Source organism: Mytilus galloprovincialis, chromosome 3 (genome assembly GCF_965363235.1).
Source record: "Mytilus galloprovincialis chromosome 3, xbMytGall1.hap1.1, whole genome shotgun sequence".
NCBI classification, from domain to species: Eukaryota; Metazoa; Mollusca; class Bivalvia; order Mytilida; family Mytilidae; genus Mytilus; species Mytilus galloprovincialis.
Genome location: NC_134840.1, coordinates 64,017,501 through 64,041,922, shown reverse-complemented (window position 1 = coordinate 64,041,922; position 24,422 = coordinate 64,017,501). Strand labels below are relative to the sequence as shown.

The 24,422-nt window shown below is 31.3% G+C and overlaps 1 protein-coding gene across 4 annotated transcripts; it reads right to left on the bottom strand.

Moving 5' to 3' along the window:
* Positions 1–1,071: 1,071 nt before the first annotated feature.
* LOC143068620 (ras-related protein Rab6) lies at positions 1,072–21,847 on the bottom strand. 4 transcript variants are annotated; one of them, XM_076242825.1, is made up of 8 exons: positions 21,645–21,847; positions 17,202–17,260; positions 15,304–15,357; positions 14,193–14,298; positions 12,592–12,703; positions 10,926–11,019; positions 10,502–10,565; positions 1,072–1,759 (listed from the first exon to the last, which is right to left on the bottom strand). In XM_076242825.1, exons 1-8 carry the CDS (start codon positions 21,712–21,714, stop codon positions 1,692–1,694), a joined length of 627 nt encoding a protein of 208 aa, XP_076098940.1. In that variant the 5' UTR covers positions 21,715–21,847; the 3' UTR covers positions 1,072–1,691. The 4 variants fall into 4 exon arrangements, with proteins under 4 accessions (XP_076098940.1, XP_076098938.1, XP_076098939.1 ...); XM_076242823.1 differs by lacking the exon at positions 21,645–21,847 and adding an exon at positions 21,087–21,391; XM_076242824.1 differs by lacking the exon at positions 1,072–1,759 and adding an exon at positions 8,889–9,243.
* Between the last annotated feature and the right edge of the window lie 2,575 nt (positions 21,848–24,422).

Here is a 24,422-nt window from a genome sequence, read left to right as displayed (position 1 = left end):
TGTCCAATCACACAAAAACTATCGAAACAAAACATAAGGTTACTTTATTAAATAATTGTAGAACAAAGTTTTCTTACACAACAATCACGAACGAAATGATGATCTCTCTCCAATTTTCTTGTCGTAACTTATAAAAAACAAGAATATGTCTATAGTACACGGATGCCACACTCGTACTATCATTTTACATGTTCAGTGGACCGTGAAATTGGGGTCAATACTTTAATTTGGATCATAGGGAACATGTGTACTAACTTTCAAGTTTGTTTTTTTTAAGAATTCATTGTGTTTTGAAGAATATTTTAATATTTTAGACGATAAAGATTTTTTAACATTATGTAAATTTAGAATATGTAACCATAAACTTCCAGTCGAACTTGGAAGATAGTACAATATAGAAAGGGAAAATAGAAAGTGTAATTTATGTAATATAGACATTGGAGATGAATTTCATTACATTATGAATCGCTCACATTTTATAGAAGAGAGAAATAAATTTATAAATCGAAATTTTAGTAGAAGACCAAATATTATACTATTTAGTGAAATTATGTCGTCTACAAATAGGGCAGCTCTCATAACTTTATGTAAGTTTATACGAATTATAAACAAGCGAGTGTGTCCTCCTGCATAAATTCTGTTTGTTTTGTTGTTGTTGTATATATTGTATATTTATGTTTATGTGTTTAATGTATTGTACTACATGTCTTCTCTGTACCTTTGTATTTGGTTATGAGAATAAAGATATATAAAGTTGATTGGACTTCAACGTCATCAAAAACTACCTTGACCAAAAACTTTAACCAAAACTTTAACCTGAGCTTCGCACTATCTTTGTCTTTGTTTAGTTGACTGTGAAATTGGGGTCAATACTTTAATTTGGCTTTAAAATCAGAAAGATCAAATCATAGGGAACATGTGTACTAAGTTTCAAGTTGATTGGACTTCAACTTCATCAAAAACTACCTTGACCAAAAGCTTTAACCTGAAGCGGGACGAACGGACACACAGACGTACGAACGAACGCACAGGCCAGAAAACATAATGCCCCTCTACTATCGTAGGTGGGGCATAAAAAGAATCACTATTTTTATAAAATAGTTATGTTCACAGTTGTTCTACAAAGTTCAACTTCATAAAAAGTCCTCAAATCTGCTATCATTAAAACGTCCATTTTCTACATATATTTTTGAAAATTTAATGTAAACAGAATTCAGAGTGGTGCGTGTAAATGTTAGATTTTAAATTAAAATCGAATTCAATAGAAATCATTTCTGAAAAGGGGTGCATAATTAATTCACCTTGGTGTATGTTTACCAACATCATAATATTTTGTCTTGCAGACTTGCTAAAATACTGGTCATAACATATGGAGAGGTCAAGAAAAGCAATGTTTAGCTTGCTTTTTTGAAATTGTTGTGCATACCTAAATGAAATAATGCATATATAATATTATGCAAAGTAAAAGTACTTTATAAGACAGGAGTATAATCGTGTATCATTTAACACTAATATTGTTTTTAAAAGCTTCTACGGTAATTCATTCATGGTTTTGAAACACACGCCTTTTCAGTGAAATCTTTCAGATGTTTGCTATTGCATGAAATAACAACGGTTCAATGAAATATTGACATGGAAAGTTTTTATCCTTTCGAAAGTTCATATCACAATGTTAGAAGACTTTGTAAACGTTAACATGAACAGCCACTGTTTTCTTGTTCTGCAGAATCTAACACTTCTTTTGGTCGTAATTCAATATCTGTACAATTGTTAAGGAAAGTTCATACGAAGACACGCAGCCATCTACAAAAGACAAAGCAAACCATGCTAATTTGAAAAGATAAGTTATAAAGTTAGAATGTTGTGGGTTCCAAGTAATCACAGATGCACAGAAGATATACAATGAATAGCAGTGTACCTATATTACATTGTAAAACAAAAGATCTCATCTCTTACATTTAATTTTGTCTTAATTGCATGAATTTATCTTTATATTATACCGTGATGCAATCAAAAAAAAGGAAATAATCCGTTATAAAAACCATACATCCGAAGCGCTTTTCTAGACTAACATTTATCAAAAGTTTAAACGCTCAAAGCCGAATATTTGAAGCCAACGATGTATAAGAACCGAAAAATAGCTTCAATAAAAAAATGCACCAAATTCTTATTAATTCTGACAGGCCAACATAGCTATTCGGTAGCCATTTAAAAAAATAACTTCGGAGCGATGACATGCTGAAATAAGACAAAGGCACTTTACTTAATAACATAAAGGTACATATAGGTAAAAAAAAATAACAAAAATACCAAACTTCAAAACGGAAAGCTCTTTATAAAATGGCAAAAAAAAAAAACCTTGGACAAGTGCATGTGATATAAAGAAGTGTTTGTATAGCAATTTTAGAGAGTAAGTTGTACATGTGAAATTGGACAATCTTCACATAAAGCGAGAATGTTTTGCTTTAAGAAGGAAATGGCAAAATGTGAATCTAAGGTGTCGCCATGCATATCAGTTAATAGAATAAGGTTCAGTCTTGTTTATTTTTCTTTCACTGTAAAAAGTAAAATAACAAAAATATCGAACTCCGAGGAAACTTCTTATTAAACGCATGCAGAGTATCTAAGTATATGTAAATTTCAAAACACATATAACGAATTGACAATAACTGTCATATTACTGACTTGGTAAAGCCATTTTCTTATGTAGAAAATGGTAGATTTAACCTTGTTGTATAGCTAGCAAAACCTTTCACTTTTATGATAGTCGAATAAAATGTAAGTGTATTGTCTTATATTGACAACTAAATACTACCACTTATTGCCTTTTACAAAAATATAGATACTTGATATCGTGGTTTTGTACAAGTCTCCACACAAGTCTATATATAAAATTTAACGCCGAAATAAATGGTTTCATCTTTCTCAAGAAAAATTAGCTCGACGAATAATAATAAATCAAACCTTAGACTTCAAAGACACAATGTGTTATAAAGGGTTCGTATAAATAGAACTAATTATTGCATTTCTTTTTATCACATTCCTTTAAATACACCAATGATATGATCCATTTTGTCTTTACCTCAATTTCATCAAATTTAATTTATAGTAGAACAGCTCAACTATGAATTCCTAGGTTAAAGTTGATCTTATACAATATAAAAAATCCAATGTATCCGAGAATCCAAATACCTCAGGATACTAGTTCAAAATACATTTCTCGTATGATAAATTTACAAACCATAATCTACAGATGTTGATATCTATCGCCATTAGCTGTAATACTAAATGTTACAGACTTGTCTTTTTACAAAAATATTGCATGTAAAAAAACATAAAACTAAACAACAAAAATATAACTAATCGCTGAAATTCTGTACCGTCTGGATCATACACTAACCACTACAATTCTGATGTTTCAGTGTAGAAGAAGCTGTAAAACTGACTTCTGAATTATGTTTGCAAACATTTCTGAAAATATCCACTGCAACAGGTAGACTGGGTATAAAAATATAATCATTCTTAGACTAGCCAGTCGTAAAGTAAACCCTTACTTAGTGGGGCATCTGTTTGTCTGAGCAGGACATTAGATATGTAACAATGTCCGGGCGGAATGGTGTCCTTTAATCTGATGACTCGAGACGGGAGTATATCGCTTTAAAATATATCTGCCAGGGGGATCTATAGTTACTTGTTGTAACGAAAAATTACTGCCCCTATCAAAAACAAGAGACCACACGCTCAAATATATCGCCTGTTGAACTTAACATGCTTGATAAAATGTTGAAAGCCTTAAAAATGAAGGTTTTTGCTACACATTTAGAAGTATCACATAGACTTAACATTATCAATAATAGTTGACAATAAGGTCGAGGTCGAGGCCATGCCGACCAGGTATGTACATCTAACTATCAGTCCATTATTCGAATATATTTGCCCTATTGCTTATAACATCTAATGTATACAGACATATTCAGAAACACTAAATATTGACCAATGAACCATAAAATTGATATCAAGGTCAGATGAACACTCTCAGGCATGTTTAAAAAAAAAAATATGAAAAAATATATCCCCCCAATTTTTAACCCCCTTTAAGGAATTACCCCCAAACTCAATCCCAGCTTTCCCTTTGTGGTATGGTACCTTGCAGTACAATTTCAAGTAATTGTCTGGAAACTAGAAAATGATTTATTTTTACACCTTTTTGGCCCTTAATTTCTGAACGTTTGGAGCAATTACCCACCAAACTCGATAACCTCCCTTTATGGTATGGTACCTTGCATTACAATTTAAGAGGGATCCATACACTTAAACACACATTATTGTTTGGAAACTAGAAAAATACGTTTTGGCCCCTAATTCCTGAACGCTTAGGGCAATTACCCCCAAAACACAAACATAAAGTTTTGTCATAAACCTGTTAACTATGTAAAAGTTTCAGTCAATGAGCTATGATGAGGGGGTGGGGCTATATAATCTCCATAGAAATGATACTAGCAAATGCCATTTAATTTGCAAAACAAATATCATTGACTTTACATTAGAAGTTAATCTTAAACTGATCTAATCACAAACTAATACATGTAAACTAAGCAAAAGATTTAAAGTCAATAAACCATGACTGGGGGTATGGGCAAAATATTTGCCATAGAAATGAGATGTGCTAATGCTTATACAACTGAATACCAACAACATTCTGTGAGTATTGCATGACAATACGTAGTCCCCTACCAGTTAAAAACTCATTGCAATGGAACAAAATTCTAACTTGATCTATAACTTGTCATGATGTAACTACATAAAATAACAAACAAACCTACCACTAAATATTCAATTGAAAAGGAAAAAAAATCCAAATTGTTATTTATTTTAATATCATCTGTTTTTTTACAAATCTTTTAAAAGATGAGTTATTTCCATTTGAACAGAAATCTAGTAATTTGGTCTCATCTATCATTTTTATAAATTTTACTGTTTACAAAACTTTGAATTTATCTAAAAGCTAAGGATTTTCTTATCCCAGGAAACGATTACTGTAGCTGTATTTGGCACAACTTTTTTGAATTTTGGATCCTCAATGCTCTTCAACTTTGTACTTGTTTAGTTTATGTAGACAAGCGGCGTGTCTGGTGTACTAAATTATAATCCTTATACCTTTGATAACTATAATAAGTATTTCATTAGAAATTTAATTCTAGGGAAGGTTAAAAAATGAGTTATTTCCCTTTGAACATCTCTCTGGTAATTAGTAAGTATTTCATCAAAAATTTTATTCTAAGGAAAGGGCTTTAACTGAACAATGAGAAAAGCTAAAATCATGAAAATCAACTTGTCATGATAAAACAATACACCAAATATCAAATCATTATCTTGAAGCATAAAGAAAAAAAGTCTAGATAACTGATTTGCCGGACTGACGAATGGATAGACAGACTGAGAGAGTGCAAATCTAAAGTCCCCTTCGACTTCGTGGTAGAGGACTAACACATATTAGCCTAACACTAATGGTTCCCCTTGAACTGACCTAATCACAAACTATTACATGTAAACTACACAAAATTTTCATGAAAAAATCATGACAATGATTATACAACTGCTTACTAAATATCATTGACCTATCACTTGTGGTTCACCATAAACTAGACCCAATCACAAACTAACTGCCACCCTCCCAGCTTCTAACGCCGGAAACAGCATACCTATGTCTCACTTTTGACTCCATCAAGGCAAGACAAAAATCAGTCAAAATCAATGAAGTGTATAAAGAAAGGCACAATGACCTCTTTTTCAACTTCAATGATCATCTGCAAGTGTATAAATTATAATCTTAATTAAATTACTGAGATTACTTGGATGTAAAACCTTTATAATGCAACTGAAGCATTACATTTAGGTCACAATGACCTGCTTTTACCTTGATGCTGACTTATAACATCCTTACACTTGTTTCAGTGATCCTACTACTCATGGTAAAAGATAAATTAACCAAGGTGTACAACAAAACCAAGATAACTTGAAGGCAAACCTGAACAAAAGTCATTTAACTATGAAATATGACTCCAATATATAGATGTATCTACAGACAAAGAAAACAAGCAGATAAATTGCCTACAAATTACAATGTGCTGATATTTGGTTGTGAAGGATTATGCACATGTATATGCGTACACAGTGTAAAACACCTCTTGTGCAAAGTTTAGGTAAAACCTACTCCATTTTCACCACATATAAAAACAAAACTTAAATCTCAATTTGTTTTATTAATTTTTTTATATAAAACTTTTGTAATATTTCATAAATATATCATATTTTTGACCAAACTGTATATAAATATTCCCACCTCTGCTTTAAAAAAACTGAATTTAAAACAGAGTTGCTTCCCCTATCTCTGCCATAAACAAATTAAACCTCACTAAATACAAAAAAAATATAGTATACATCCTTACAATGATAAATTCCTAGCACAGATCTTTGATTGTAGTAAATAATAACTAACAATATTTTCCTACATGCTCATTTATATAGCATTGATAAAATTCCAATTAATATTAATGGTAACAATATTCAATAGGCACATCCCATATTTGTGTTGATGCAAATGCAAAAAAAAGTTAAATTGCCAAATAATTCAACAAGAAAATAAATTAAGGGCTCGTAAAATGTTAGGTGTTATCATGAACATTTATGCATGTATGATCTATGAAAGCAAAGGATGTGTCTTTCAGACATGGATGACAGCCATTAATAAAATTTCAAGTAAATGTTAAGGCAACTGTAGCCTGTCAAGCATACATGTACAATGTAGGTCATGATGATCTAAATGTTATAGAATAGTATTGCATAACTATAAAACATTGTAGAAATATGACACTATTATCAACTATGACACATATCTATATTAAGGACCTATTGTGGCACAAGAAAAGTCCCAAAAACAAAAGCTATTAAAATTGACTGGGTAAAGTCATAGATATTGGTACATCAGATATTTATAGCATACTGCAAATTATCTAATGATAATTTTATAATGAAATACTGTCATATGTATGGTATGCTCTGGCAGTTTGAACTTTGCTTTATGAAAATGAATATATATTTAATAAATTTGTTAACCTTGTGGACATAAATTGAACTACAGACAACCAAAATTTCAACAGGACTAAAGGTATGTATTTGAATTGAATGTAACTTTAATAACAACAGAGTGAAATTTTGTTGAAGAATTACTTTGGAGTTAAAATGGTTTGAGACAGTTATTTTTTTTATATATCTGATTGGTTCCAGGCAAATTGAAACTTTAAAACACCTCAAGTCTGAAACGCATGTCAAAATGACCCAGAAGTGGGTCAAGACGAATTCACTGTAAAAGAGAAACATAGCCTTTCTATGAACCTTCATGTAAATCACAGAAATATAATCTCAGACTTGTAAAGAATTATTACTACTTCTACAATGAAAAAAGTCATCTTTGGTGTATTGTAATTCCTATTTTCTTTCTTTCATTCATAATTTTGATTATTTAATTAGATCAGATCAAACAAAGACAATCTACAGCTCTTCAGACTATTTTGTTCAGACTTTATATGAATTTTAAGCTGTGTAATTTATTTTTACTAAATTGAATAACAAATACTTATTAGTAATGAAGATGTATCTCTCACCTATCTTTTTCTCAGAAAATCCATGAAAGAACTGAAAAAACATAGAAAAAAATGTATGTAATAATAAATTTTTCATTTTCCTGATTATCAATATTACAGTTAATTTATCAGGTGAGAAAATGAAACGTAGAGTTTAGGTAAATGAGTAAGCAAACCAGCGACACAATAAACCAATTGACACCTTCTTCAACAGAATTGATTTTCTTCACATAAAAACAAGTATAAAATCAGTCTAAGACATGGAAAATAGGATCATGAATTATTGAACTAAATTAGGACTAAAAAAGCAAGTTGATATGATCAAGCAACCACAACTCATCTATATAGCTTCAAAAATTATTTCAAAAGTATGATTTACATCCTGGGATTTAAACAAAACCAAGCCATACAAATGTTTAATCAGTTTCTACATTCTCATTGTCAAATTTTGAGGGTGGGCTTTTTTCTGGTATTGTAACGAAGGATTTTCTATTTACATGTCATAACTTATGATTAAAAAAAGACTGAGCATGGTCTGGAAAAAATGAGAAAGTTATAAATTTCACCGTTTTTTTGGCTTTTTCTTTTGAAAAATTAAAGTCAACACTTATCACAAACATAAACAAAGCAATAAGCAACTGAATAACATAATATACAATTCAATTAAAGTTGCACCAATATGTGAATTGGTGTATAACACTAATTACAGAGTCACAGAATGATAAATTAACACTTGGTTCACCATATACAAAGCAACAAAAAAATATTAAAAATCAGATTTAAACAAAAAGTTTACATTCAATTTATAGTAAAATAATTTGCATATTTTATATGTTATTCTATTAAATGTTTATTATCTAAAATATTCAAACATTTTTTTGTTCATCAATGTAATTATATGGCTTATAGTTTAATAGCTGCAAAGGGTCATGTTCTTGTAAAATAATAAAATTCCAAAAAAAAAATCTAGATATGTATCTTTGTAATAGACCATGGAAAGAAGAGTAATTTTACCCCAAAATTGTTTTTGAAATTTGTTTTTCTTGCCCTTGTTCTCAATCTTAAATTTCGTAATATATGTTTCAGATATTTGGACCAAACATCCTATAAAATAAGATTTCATATTAAAAACTTTTACTGTAATAGCAACGTATTTCAGTTATTTTGAAACCAAGCACATTACCAAATGAAAATGACAACAAACATAAAAATTTCTCCATTTCAATTAGTTCTTCATTTGAAATTGTACACATTTTGATTTTACATAGTAAATACACCATTTACAGAATAAAAACATTAAGTCTGGCAAATAAATAAAAGTAATACATGTTCACAATGCAACCAGCAACAAAAACACATGTAGCTGTCTTATGTCAATAATTGATGCATCCTAAAATTTCCCTTCTGGCATTTTCAATGTCTCATGCAGGAAATTGTAGGTATAAAATCCCAGGTTTTGGTGGTAAAATAATGCACATCGATCATGCAAAATGCAGTAGACAACACGAAAATAAAAAGAGACGGAGTTTGTATTAACATGCACAGCCTCCTTCTTTTGCTTCTGGCTCCGATGGTGTGTCTTTTAATCTAACCTCCGTCACTGAGAAAATAGTTAAGGAAAAAGAAACAAACAAAATTCAAATTTTACAACATTTAAAGCTTTTTTTTGTACTAAAAGCAAACAAGTAAATGTAAATGAGTTATACAGATACTTTTACTTAATGGATTTTTGGTTGACAGTGAAAAATCATTTTTTAGATTTTGAATCAAATAATTGCATTTAGAAAAAATATTTTTGGTATTTTTCATTAAATCAAATTCAATAAGCTGAATTGTATTTTGATGCATTTTTAACTTTATGTATATTATTCTATTAAAAGTTAAAAGAAGTAAGGCTGCTGCTACAAGCATTATGTGCCAAAATGCATTTTCATCTAGAGGATTTAGTGTGGGAGTAATATGCCTCTACAACATGCTTCAAATCAGATTTATTTTCTCAAAGGTGTTACAGCATGCAGATCAGCTTTAAAAAAAAACTAGAATAACATTGACAATTTGGTTTTGTTTTTTAAACAATTAAGTGAAATAAATAGTTTACTATACATTTGTTTGAAAACTTTAAGCAACATAAAATAATGCACACGACTGCAGCTAAAAATGCAAATCAAGATACAAATCACTAATAAAATTGACTTTTTTACCTTCATTATCCTCTTCATTGCTAAAGGCCTGAAATTTCTGTTTCAAATATTTTGGGGAATTGTAAATGACTGTATAACATCCACATTGCTAATGGATCTTAGTAATGCACACTATAACTTTCGTAATAAATTATAAAGGTATCGTAATTAAGCATTAAGCTTCCTCAACTGTTTGACTGTTATATTAAATGAGAAACATTCCTTATATTGAGACAATGGGCCACAATAATCTGAGATGTACCTTTATCACTTTAGTACATGTACAGACACACTTACAATAATACTTATCACTCATATAACCTTACTTTCGAGGAACAAATTTGTCTATAAGTAGTGATTTCTAATGTCATTTTTTTCATGAAATTTTCCATGCAACCTGTATATTTTCAAAGAGTCAGTAAAAAAAAAAACTAATTTTGTCTGTAATCTACATGTATATATCTGCTGATGTTTAAGTTGGATAAAAGTGGAGATACACCTTTAACATGTTTAGAATTCTTCCATATACATGTATTGGATTTTTTTTATATCAACCTTTTTGGCAGAAATCTATATCAGTTGATATTTATCCTTGAAATCTTCAGCTTGCAAAAAAATACCTAAAACCCCATAGATGCTCAACTTTGTATGCGTTAAATTTAAAAAACAAAAGGATACTCTCTCCTTTAGGTTTATCTGTTTGTTCCATTCCAGGTAATGCAGCAGCCACTCGTCTAAATAACTACAAATACAAATATACACAGATTACTTATGCTCAAATGAGTTGATCATTTTTTAAAGTGAACTGCTGATTCTTTGGTAAAACTTATTGAAAGATAAATGTTTGGTTTTCTTTTTTGCTGAGAGCTTAGTGACAGTATCTAAGAACCAGAAATTTACATTATATGGACTTAAAATTTCGTTTATTTGTTTGTTTCTCCCATGTTTGGAAAATATGTTTTTTGTCTAAAATAATAAATGCATGCATGTGTCTTTCAAATATACAACCATTCTGAAGTATTTCCTTCAATAACATTAGAAAAATGCAAACTTTCTCTGAAAAAAAAGCAAAACAAAGCAAGATTATACAATGATTACTTACTTGTTTTACATTATAACCAGCTTTAGCACTAGTTTCTATAAACATCACATTTAATTCTTTAGCTTTCCTTTCTCCCTCTTCTGATGTTACTTGTCTGTAAAATGCAAAATAAAACAATCAGATAAGGCCATTTAAGATTTTTCTCCAACCAACCTATTTCTTTATTTTTTTTAGAAATTTACTTTAAACATGTTGAAAGATGAATAAAGCAACCCACTCTCTGAATCAATACTTTTTCAAAGTCCCCAAACTGGTTAGTTTATAAATGTTTAACTTTACATTAGTGAAAATGTTGGGTATTTTTCAGCCACTGACTCAGACCTGTCTAAAACAAATTTAAGAAAGCTCATTAACACAGTAATATATTCCTGCTACATGTATTTCATAGCTGTATGGCATTTTGGAAAATCTTTTTGGAAGGAGAGACAGTGATAAAATTTTAATTTAGCTAATTTTGACAGACCACCATTTTTTGTTTTTCCCAATAAAACAAAAATAGCTGGAATCTATGTTATAACTTGAACCTATATAGATCCATTTCAAAATTGATGAAATTTTAAAGGTAAAGACATTACAAATATGATGAAGTCTTAGGTATAATAGGCTTTATAAGAAATTACATCTAAAATGTAAGCTTGCAGTCCTTTGGCTAGTGTAAATAGTAAGTAAATTTGCACAGCATCATGTGACATTTCAAGTAGAGGAATTCAAAAGGACAAGATTTTACTCTTGTTTTTGTCTAAACTTTACAGTTGCATTGAAGTATGCCCACATGCCCTTTTATTCATATTTTGGGAATTTACAGCTTTTAATGAATGTATTTGATTCATAAACATGATAGAACAGCTTTTATACTGCACTCATTCTATTTGAGCAGTCAAAATGCGTTGACCGTATATTTCTATGTCATATACAGTCACTGACCTGATATCACTTTTCCTCATGAATATTTAAATAGAAATTGTCGAAATTATGTTTAATTATTCATACGACCTCTTCAACCTGTTCTTGTTTTCAATGTAAACAATGATGCGTTTAACGACTCAAACTTGTTTCTTTTGCAATTTTCGGGAAAACATATTTCACTTTATAATATTTTTTTGTTTGCAACCAATAAATCTTTATGTTTTATGTTTATTGTTGATATTTTAGTCTGCAACGAATTCGTTCACCATTTCTTGCGGTAATGATGTACATTTCATCGTGTTTTATATTTCTCCGTCTGTGTGATATGAGGCCTTTTTAAAGGGGGATTTTTCCCAATATTTAAATAAAAAAATAACATTAACACAATAAACAACAATTGAAAATGTTTTTTTTAGATTGCAGTATAAAGACAATAATAGTGCATTGACTTGACATATCAACGATATAAGGATTCGGCCCGAAACAGGGAAAATGCTCGGCTCAGCCTCGCATTTCCCCGTTTCTAAGCCTCATCCTTATATCGTTGATATGTCAAGTCAATGCACTATTATTGTCTATGTACTTTGTTATAGGTGGTTGTTAAAGATTGTTGTTCTCCACTATTGCACATGCTCGATTAAGTAGGTACCAATTTCTGATATGATTAAAATTTCTCTTCACGTTACTCTAGTGTGTATAAAAGGTATCAATAACCTTTACCCTTTTTTTTAGTAATCAACATACTTCCACACAAACTTACCTTTTATCCGATAAATCTGTTTTATTTCCTACTAACATTATTATAACATCACTGCCTCGTTCTGTTCGTACATCATCAATCCATTTAGATGTCTGTTGAAAAGAATTAGCATCTGAAAAAGATTGATTGCAATGCAAATGTTAAATATATTTACACTGTACTTAAATCTTGGGCCATAAAAAAGAATAGGTTTGTTTGCCCAAATGCTACCTACCCAGAAAAAAGCTGCCTACTCAAATTCTTTTATTGTCCTGATTTGAAGAAGTTTTTTTTTAATCAGATAGGCATGAAGACTAATAAACACCCGATACTTTAATTTCTCTTTTTAAAAAACAAGAAAAGAAAATGCCTACCTACCTACCCACTGTCTCAACCTTTGGGTAGGGTTTGGGCAAACCAAAATATTTTTAATTGTGGCCTTGTAACAAACATTTTACATATCTATTTGTGGTTTATTTTTATTGTTCACAGATAGAAAATCCCAGAGCTCATTATTTTATCTTCTTTGAAAAAAAGTTGAATTTGTTGCTATTTTCTCAAATTTTTGTTGTTGAATATTTTCCATCTCATACTCATAGAGAGGTACATAGATTGTCTTTTCTAATTCAAGCAAAATGAGAATATTTAATGTCAGAAGCCTATATCATTGATGTTGGCCTAGAAAAATAGTGATGAACATTTATTGATAGAGGCTTTCAAACTTTAACATCCTCTCTTTCAAAAAAACAACTTCTACTTCATTTTGTCTCTGAATGAATGTTGTCTCATTGGCAACCATACTGTATCTTCTTCTTGTTTTTAATCAGTAATCTTTGAGTATTGCAGTATTAAAGGAATAATCTTACATTTTCGCGGACAATGTTTTATTTTGATACTTCCTTTTTCTCTTTGATTATTTGCTTAGTTATGATGCATGAAATAAATTGCATTAAATATATTCATTTATCCATCACATGAAAACTCAACTATATCATGTGTAAGGAAAGAATGTCAGTATAATATGGTAACATGATAGTTTAGTCTTAGATGCATGATTTCTTTTATTAGTTGTTAGTGGCTTTGAACTAGCTGTCGGATAACTGTGAGTACTCTCAGATCTGTTCTAAGTGTCTTTTTGTTGTCTGGATGTACAAGTACCCGGCCACGTCCACTTGTATTTTGTCTATCTGATGAGTTTAGCCTTTTCAACTGATTTTTATAGTTCGTTCTTATGTTGTACTGTTATACCACTGTCCTAGGTTAGGGGGAGTGTTGGGATCCCGCTAACATGTTTAACACAGCCACATTATTTATGTATGTGTCTGTCCCAAGTCAGGAGCCTGTAATTCAGTGGTTGTCGTTTGTTTATGTGTTACATATTTGTTTTTCTTTCATATTTTTATTCAAAGAAGGCCGTTAGTTTTCTCTTTTGAATTGTTTTACATTGTCATATCGGTTCCTTTTATAGCTGACTATACAGTATGGGCTTTGCTCATTGTTAAAGGCCGTACGGTGACCTATAGTTGATAATATCTATGTCATTTTGGTCTCTTGTGGACAGTTGTCTCATTGGCAATTATACCACATCTTTTTTTTTTTATATATAACATGGGTAAACCTACTTGTTATATCATACACAACTACTGCAACAGAAGAATCTCTTATGTAACTAGGAATTAAACTTCGGAATCTCTCTTGACCAGCTGTATCCCACAATTGTAATCTTATCTGAAAGGAAAACAGTTTCTGTTATACATGTAGTATGATTCATATAGACATGCACAGGAAAATAAGCATTTTATCATATAATGAAAATTCTAACACAGAAATATGAATCACTGATTATGTAACAAAATAAAAATAATTACATTAAAACACTGTCATGACTTTACAGTATAAGTTTAATTGAGTCGTAAGAGAAGAAAAGGAGGAAATACAATTCGGCTAGATGACTACTGTATACATTTATGCACCATTTTCATTCATAAATATTAATTACACATTTTTTGGTAAACACCAGTACCACATCAGAAAACTTAGCAATATAAAATCAATTTTTAAAAAAAGGTTAAAATTCTGACACTCTACCATGGCAATCTGTATTCATACTATAACCATTAAAATACAGATTATTTAAGAAATTGAATGCAAAAAAAAACCAAACAGTATTCTTTGCAGACTTAATTCTGAAACTAACTGTATCACAAAACTACATTTGATGCAGCACTCCTCAAGCCCTTTTGTCTAGACTTGATCTTTTTATTTATTATGTCTGTATGAATTTCTACAACATTAACAGACCAAACAGAACAATATACCAATTTTTCCAAAAAATATAAAGTGGTCACAAAATTTTATCATAAAAACTGTGCTAATGTATTTCACAAAAAAAGTAATTTCTTTTCCAGATGATTAGTTTTGAAATAGATTTTTTTTAAATTAACATTAAAGATGCCCCACTTTTAATGGATTACTACTTTTATGTGGATATTGATTGTTTCTCTCTGGCCATACAAATTACCTTTTGTAATCGACTAAAACTTTTTGGTGTTAATTAATAAATCAGCAGAAAGAAATCTTTCCAAAATTTTGAAAAAAGACCCTACCTAAAATTTGGTCTCTACTGCCAAGGTCCCCTTTCAAATGCTATAAAGTTTAAATTTAATGTCAGATTGTGCACAAAGTGTATTTAAAAAAAATCAAATTTAATAAGACACATTTTTTTCTACTTACTGTTCTGTCTTCTAGATACATCGTTTTGGACAAGAAATCAATACCAATTGTAGCCTAAAAAACAAATGCAATTATATATGGTTAAGTGCACCTAAATTGTGATTGATTGTAAATACAAAACGTCAATTAGGTATATGTGGGTTTATAATCAGACATAGAAATGTAAAATTCAAATGTCGCTACACACAGTTTCACATGATCATGAATGAATTCCAGAATAAGTTAATTGATTAGTTGATTCTCCAAATATTGAGCTGCCATTAATTACACACTTCAGACTGTTGTATCATCAAAGAATTAAGGCTCTAATTTTATGTCAACATTTTATCATTTCAAATTCAGTCTCCAAGCAAAATAATAAATATAACTGGTAGATAGTTGTCTCTTTGGCAATCATACCACATCTCCTAATCTCTATTTTTTTATCTGGTCATTAGTATGGTATTGTACCAGATTTATTTTTAGAGATTCACACCTGCTTAAAATGAACAATGAAGTCAAATGTATTACATACAAAAAAAAGTAAGATCACAAAAATACTGAACTTAGAAGAAAATCAATTCGGAAAGTCCATAATCACATGGCAAAATCAAATAACAAAACGCATCAAAAACGAATGGACAAGAACTGTCATATTCCAATTTAACATGTAAAGTTTAAAAAAAAATGTGTTTGCTTTTCAGGTATATCATGATTAAATGCAATTAGATCGAAATAGATGTCATTTGGAAGTACAAAATTTGTAAAAGGGGAAAATCTTTGCATGCAAAATTTGGGGATTTTAGATTCCTTTTAAATATTGGATCTGCAGCTTAAACAATCTCCTGAAGTTTTTGTTCACTATATTTTAAAAACTAATTTCCTCTGATGGATCTTAATAGTGTGATACTACCAGTAATCTGATACATACATGTAATACGGATCCTGTTTTAATTTGGAGTTTCAAGTTGAAAATATTTTGCAGACAACACCTTATTCACAATGCTACATTAGCATTTTCTCAATTTCTCAAACACATTCTGCATTTATATCTGAGCTGACTTCTTGAAGCCAAAGAAATTAAAATAATCACACAAGAATTCATTGATTGCATTTTTGCTGTTAGAATGAATTGATACAGACATGTAAGTATTGATTTTATCTTTTGCATCATCAATTTCTAATAAGAACAGGAGAATTACAATTTCTGCACCTAGTGGTCTGCATGTTGATTTATATTATTGACTTTCAATCAGTAGATCTAATGATAAGTGAAAATTCCAGAACAGATATGTACATGTTGTCTTTTCTCTTAGTATAAAAGAGAGGCAAAAGATACCAAAGGGACATTCAAACTAATTAGTCAAACATGGCAAAAAATACACAACAAAAAAATACACACACACATCTGTACACAAAATATACAACTTAAAAAACTAAAGACTGAGCACCACTAAACCAACCAAAAACCAGGGGTTAACTATAGTGCTCTGGGAGGATAAGCAGATCCTGCTCCACATGTGGCAACTGTTTAAATTTGGAATTTCTGCTATGATTTCTACATCCTGACAATGTACATGTTTCTTGTGTATAATTTGGAGTTTAGTGAGAATGACGTCCATTATCACAGAACTTGTATACATGTATATATATTTGTTTAGGGACCAGCTGACAGATGCCTCTGGGTGCAGGAGTTTTTCGCTGCATTGAAGATCTTTTGGTGACCATCTGCTGCTGTCTGTTCTATGGTCGGGTTGTTCTCTTTGACACATTCCCCATTTCCAATTTTATGTAATACAATGTACTAGAGTGGAAAAGACAGAGTCAATTGAAAGCACACTATCTTTTAGGAAATTCCATGACACGTAAAAGTGTGCTGTCAATTCAAAACATATTGAAAAGTTTATTGTAAATCTTACTTGATAGGTATTGTCGAAGCTGTCATACATAAATCTTGTTATTAAAGAGGTTTTACCAACTGAAACAGAAAAAAAACCTTGTAATACATGTAATATATAATTAAACAGGTAAAATGAAAATTTATAAAAGCACAAATATACATCATGTAGAAAAGGGTTGACAATATATAAGACAAAATGAAAATATAAGTGAAACAGGAAATTGGTTATGACATTTAGAACCTATCAACTTAGAAACAAATATTCAATAACGGAAATAACAAATGATTTTTGCATTTTTTTTGCCAGAACTATTTGTGGACTACAAAATGCATTAAAAAGAGTGCAAATTTTTAAAGACTATGCCAGCGAAAAATGTACAAAATGTATGTAAATGAGATGTAGTAACCCTGGTCCCATTGACAGTCTTTAACATGTTTAAGGTTCCACTAAGGTCAAAATATAGGACACTTCATAAACATCTAAACTTTGCCTGTTTTTTTCCAACCTATAATGAATAAAGTCATAAACATATTTAACATATATATATACACTGTGTAAACTGTAAATAAACTTGAAATTGTTATGAAGTGGCCAAACTGGTTCTTAGGGTGAACACTAAAATTTCAAAAAAAAAAATATCTTTAGGCCTGCAAGACGATTCAATTTGCTTAAAATTGGTATGGACGCATACTGTTACATGTAATGCAGGGCAAGCTCATGTTGATTTGTCACATACATATGTTTTAATGGCATATTTGTCCAATTCTGTATTGTTCCTTCGATATTTGTTCACCTACATGTAGATACATAAAATTAACTGAAACTCGAAAATCGATACATTTTCTGAAAATTCAACATGACCTTGCCATGCATTAGATACATGTATAACAGAAGTCATCTATACCAATTTTAAACAAATTAAGTCTTCTCACAGATTTTTTAGAAAATTTAGTGTTCACCTCAAGAACGGGTTTGGCCACCACATAACAATTTCAAGTTTATTTACAATTTACACAGTGTGTATGTGTTAAGTATGTTTAAATGAACCAGTGTTCCAGCTAGCCCCGCCCCCGAAATTTTGCGCCCCTCTGCCTTTTTTAAGCGCCCCTGCACCCCTCCTCATATCGTCGCCATTTTGTTGAGGTCTTTATACAAACACTTCATTAAGACAACAGATTAAAATTGTTGACACTTGTTACCTGTATATAATCACCTATTTGATTAGAGTCAATTACTTAATCAGGTGAAATTTACGACCCTGTCTAATCCCTTTGCCCTGAAGCACCAAACATCAATGCAAAATAGAATTTATAAAATAAATGTGAACGGCAGAACGGTGTTCATTTCTATTGTATTTGTTATTTATAAAATAATGTTCATTTAAAAAGAATCATTCCAATAGGTCAACACGCAAAATGCCGACGAAAAAAAGAAAAATTGACCATCTCAGAAATGACAAAAAGAAAATATCAAAGACTTGCCAGTCTATTATGTATCTTTTTTCAAGAATAATGACCATCAAAAGTAAAAAATAATTTAATTCTTTACCTTTATGAAAAATCGAGAAGAAGAAAGTTTTCTATCAGATATCGCGATTGTTCTTCTATTGTAAATTCCGCCGATTACGGAGCACTCGAAAGTCCGATTTTTATATCATTTTTTCTTAAATTGAAATCCGTTTTGACTAACTTTAATATTGATATTATTAAATACGCTCAACATGAAGTAAACGGAGATGCTTGTTGAATTGATAATAAACTTACAAAATTGAATCAATTTATTATTGTGCCGATTACGGAGCTCTCGAAAGTCCGATTTTTGTATCAATTTTCTTATTGAAATCACAGGCACTTGTTTCTATCCATTGAAGACCCCTATCAACGTATATTTCCGTAAATATACGTTGATAGGGGGTCTTCCAATGAACAAGTGCCTGAGATTGAAATCCGTTTTGACAAACTTATTGATTTTATTAGATACGCTCAACATGAAATATACGGAGATGTTTGTTGAATTGAACAGACAACAGTGAAACAATGTATGGTTATACAGAGATGGAAGCTCTGGCAAATACATTTGACATGGACCCTGAAACTCTTCTTATTCAATAACAGGACTTTATAGCTCTTGTGTCATCAGCAGAACTTACAGATCGTTCCTTATCTAGTCTGCTAGAGCTATTTCATTCACCTTGTCATTAGGATAAAAACCTATTATCTATGTATCCTCTTGTTGCAAAACTATTCAGTGTTGCAATATGACATGTACAATGTACAACCACTCAGTACAGCAGAGGTGGAGAAAATATTCTCTCAGGTCAAATTGATAAAGACAAGTCACAGGCAGCTAGGGCAAACTTGAAAACACAGACATTAACAAAAATATTAACTGTAAAATTAAACTGTGATGAAACTAAATTTGAAAAAAAATCTTGATCAATGTGTGACAACCTTCTTCAAAAAGAAAAACAGAAGATTTGTCATTGTTGTTTATTTATTTGCATTTGAACTCTTCTTTGAACAAATCTATAGTTCTGAAAGAGAAATGAATATAGTAATGTCTATTATTGCTATCAGTTTGATTTTAACTTATACATGTTATATGTTCTAAATAAATTATTTTTAAACTTGTATATAATAGCTATTTAACTTAGCTACATGCTTGCTAAAAATATGTCTTTATGTGGTAACATAAAGTATTTGATTTTTTTCAGTGAGAACGCGCTAAAGTGCCCTTTTTATAAACGCGCCCCTTTATTTTCAAATTCTAGCTGGAACACTGAATGAACATATGTTTTCATAGTTAAGGACTTTATTCATTATATATGTAGGTTGAACAATACAGGCAAAGTTTAGATGTTTATTAAGTGTCCTATATTTTGACTTTAGTGGAACCATAAGCTTAACCTCAAGTTCTACAGCATTGGCTTGTACATGTAATAATGCTTTCCGGCTTGTAAAATTCTTCTCTAGTTGTAAGCCAACTACACATGTACAATTTTCAAAAAATTGAGCTTTGGGCTTGAGAACTCAAAAGTTTAGTGAAGGTTGACCCAATAAGAATTACATATATAAGCACAAATAACAAGAACAGGACAGACACCCAGTATTTCTACATTTGTAAGTCTCCCATATCAAGCATCACACGCGAGACATAAACCATTTAGACTAAGAGATCAGATATTTTGGTATTCCCCAGGAAACACATGTAGAAAGTTTAGGCCTAAAATATACCTCCATTTCCACAACATACTGACAAATTAGGGTAGGAAGCAATAGCATGAAGTAAGGAAATAATTTATGGCAAGTCTTAACAGCTTAGGGAGAAATCAGACTAGAATACAATTGTTTAAACTGGCTGCATTTGTTTGCACCTGTCCTACATTTTTAAGTTATCAGGAATCTGATGTTCAGTAGTTGTCAGTAGTTGTCGTTTGTTCATGTGGTTCTTAAGTTTTCTTGTTTTTTTGTATAGATTAGACCATTGTTTTTCCCATTTTAATGCCATAAACTAGTTATTTTTTGGGCTCATTATACATGTACATGTAGCTTGCTGTTTGGTGAGAGCCAAGGCTCAATGTTGAAGGCTGTACTTTACCCTTAAATGGTTTACTTTTATAAAATGTGACTTGGAAGGCGAGTTGTCTCATTTGCACTCATACCACATCTTTATATATCTAAACAATGTTGTACCTGCTTTAGAATGACAAAAATAGTCTAACTTTATAATTAAGGTATGCACAAAAATGCAAAGATCTATCAAACCCCTCTGTTGAGTCATAAGCATAGAAGGACACAAAAGGGGGTGTTTAAAATGGAAGTCTTGCAGCAAAAAATAAGGTTAAGGCAAGATAGCGAAAAGTATTTTCTATTGAGTATTGGGCCATAGCTCATTTAAACTTACCTGCAGCTTCACCAAGAAAAGCCAACTTAAACTTCAATAACGAGCTCCTGACATAATTATTGTTAGAGATATCCATTGCTTTCTGAGCAAAACTCATTTTAATACAATAATAAGGATGTTCAAATGGATTAAAATGTCTAAGAACTTTTATCTTGTGTAATATCCTGTTTGTAATTGTTAATTTATGTGTCATTAAATGTGGTCTCTAGTTCAAAAATATATGTTATATCATAAGCTCCATGCTGGCAGGTGATTTCCTATGATAAAATTTCATTTCTAGCACTCATTAGTAATATTAGTTGCAATTTGTTCATCTAATTATCTTGAATTTATGTCATGTGTCTGCATTACATTCCAACAACACTAGTGCATGAAATTTGTTTTTCTAAATACAATTTTATTGAACGGATAGGTCGCCAATTGTATGGAAATTAATATTAAATGAAAAATAATTTATTATTACAAGTGATGACTCAATGTGTGCATGACATGATTGGTTCACAACGAAGTCAAATAGGTAAACACGACCACTTCCGCTACCTCGTCATCGGAACTTACCACTTTGTTCACCTAGAAAAACTAATTTAAACTTCCTCAGCGGGTTCCCGAATTCCCCAGAGGAACTCATTGTGATATCTGATTCCTATGTAGAAATATGAAAGTTAATTTGTAGGTGTGAGTCGAGACTGTACGTTATTATTTAGCTGTCTTCTTTCAACTCGCCACGTTCCGAGTCTTCATAAATTACAGACATGCGTGTTCACACCGGAAATGTCAAATATTTCGTTCTGAATGAAAGTGTTGCTTTTATTTTTAAACAACAACATATTCGGTCTTCTTCAACATTCCCTTTGTTGATTATTTTTTTTCTGTTAGTTCATTAATTTATGATAACGAAAAATATTCTGGATGGGGAAATTTCAACATGAAAGTAATTTTTTGGTCTAGTTTCAAAAATAATTTTTTGAAATCAATATATCGAAAAGTTCCGACATAAGCCGGCGGCACCTCTGAGGTACACAAACTAGTTTACTAATTTGAACAAACAGCAGTCTTCACGACGAGTGGCAGCCCAGGCAGCCCAGGCTGGTAAAATTGCTCTCGGGCCTGTAAAAATCAGACCTACAGGCCAACAGAATCTAACTAAAAATTTTCAAAAATTGAGATGCGGGCCTGTAGATTTAGCAGTTCAGCGTGAAGACTGAAACAGTTCCATCTATTTATTTGAATTATTTGTTCAACTGGGTGCATTTTAAAAAAAAGAATGGACATACATGTACATATGTTGTGTTTACGTCATTATTTCGTAAGAAACTATTCGGTTTGTTTTCAGTCGCGGAACATCATATGATACACAAAGAAACTCGCAAGAAACTCGTTCGCCTTCTTTCTTTTTGAGAGTGTTACTGATAAAGGTAAGCATGATAAATTCATGAAAAAGCCAATTTGTCATTAACAATAAAATTGAGAATGGAAATGGGGAATGTGTCAAAGAGACAATTAACAACCCGACCATGCATGGAACTGACAACATAAGAAGGGCATTGTATAAATACAGAGGTATATAGATACATTCATACCAATTCAAAATTAGAACTATTGGTTTAAAATATCGATGTACGCTGAATGTTAAGTCAAAAATGATATTTCTCTATAACAGTCTGTTTGGTTTAATATTGATTTTGTTATCATTCTATTAAAATCTGAAACTAAAGACTATAATACCATTGGCGGATCCAAGGGGGGGGGGGGGGGGGGGGGGGTCCGGATCAGTTTCGATACCGGTTTCTGGACATTGCACGAGGTCATTTTTTTCTCTGACTCAGTGTTTATGACGTCTTTACACTAGATCCATTCAGGGATGTTGGATGTGCACTGAATGATAAACGAGTCTTCTAAAGATGCATGATTTTTTTGGTTAGTTGTTATTGGCTTTGAACTAGCTGTCTGTAACTGCATGTACTCTCAGATCTGTACTTAGTGTCTTTTTGTTGTTGGGATTACAAATACCCGTCCACGTCCACTCCGTATTTTTGTTAGATGTATGATGAGTTAACCTTTTTTTCAACTGATTATCATAGTTTGTTCTTATGTTATAAAGCGCAAGTGTTTTCCTTAGGTTTATCCTTCTGTTTTAAACATGTGATTGTCTGTAATTGAACGCTATATTCCGGCAACATACACAACCTGTGAAAAACTACATAAGAATTTCATGAAATTGCCCATTTGTGTACCTGGCAATTTGTACTGTTCTACGACGTTTCGGTAATTTATACTTTTTTTCACAAGCGTAATTGAAAACTTCTTACAACTTTAACACTTGTAGCAAGCATTTATTTCGCATTAAAAGCTACGTAAAGGTAAACAGTTCCTGCCCCACATGTCATACGCGTCGTGTGGGTCAAGCAATTTCAAATCCAGTGACATGTCGTTTTCGGTAATGTCACAATTTAGGATAAGGGAATGGAATCGAAGTTCCAAAAAAGCTCAACCATATCTAAATGGCGTCCGAAAACTTTCTAAGGTGTCATAAATACATTTTACATTTTTACATTTTTAAGCTCCGTTTGTTCCGCTCCGTCAAGCACGTCTTCTTATCCTTATTTAGTTCTATCAAAACCTTAGATTTTCAACTCTTTAAACCCTTATTTTAAACAGAAAAATAGTCTTAAAGAAATAATCCACAAAACTTTCAGTATGAAATTATAGCATACACTATAAATTTATTGCTTTGGGATACCATCCGACATATTTGGTTAATAATTAACAAAAACTGAAACATACTACACCGAGGAACAAATGATCAGAATGCTTGATTTTCTAGTAGACAACATATTTGTTGAATTCGGAGGTAGACTTTTTCAACAAATTGTCGGCATTCCTATGGAAACAGGCTGTGTTCCTCTCCTTGCCTACCTCTATTTATTTTCATACGAGTCGGAGTTTCTCCAGACACTTTTCAAAACATAGAAGACCAAAAAGCCAGATCATTTAATTCCACACTAAGAATTATTGATGATGTTCTTTCTGATAAAAATCCAAACTTTTTTGATACGGTTCCTTTGATATATCCTCCAGAACCAGAAACTAAAGAAACAGCCTACACAACTTCCTCCGGATCACATTGGACATCTCAGTACCAGAAACTATGACATAATTGAAAAATTATAAAATTAATTTCCTCCACCAAAGCAGCAATTTACGAACTCCACCTGTATATGGGATATACATTTTTCAACTCATTCGATATTCAAGAGCTTCCAGCTCTACTCAGACTTGGTAAAACGTTAACACTGTCTGAGCAGAAGGTTGACAAACAAGGGTTGTGTCATAGAA

What these genes read in the sequence shown, in the direction of transcription:
- LOC143068620 (XM_076242823.1), bottom strand. Translation starts at nt 21,279, where the DNA reads ATGACACATAAATTAACAATTACAAACAGGATATTACACAAGATAAAA. An exon ending in TGTATCTAGAAGACAGAACA is followed by an intron (nt 14,299 to 15,303) that starts GTAAGTAGAAAA and finishes TTTTCCTTTCAG; the next exon opens with ATAAGATTACAATTGTGGGA. An exon ending in CTGGTTATAATGTAAAACAA is followed by an intron (nt 10,566 to 10,925) that starts GTAAGTAATCAT and finishes TTGTATTTGTAG; the next exon opens with TTATTTAGACGAGTGGCTGC.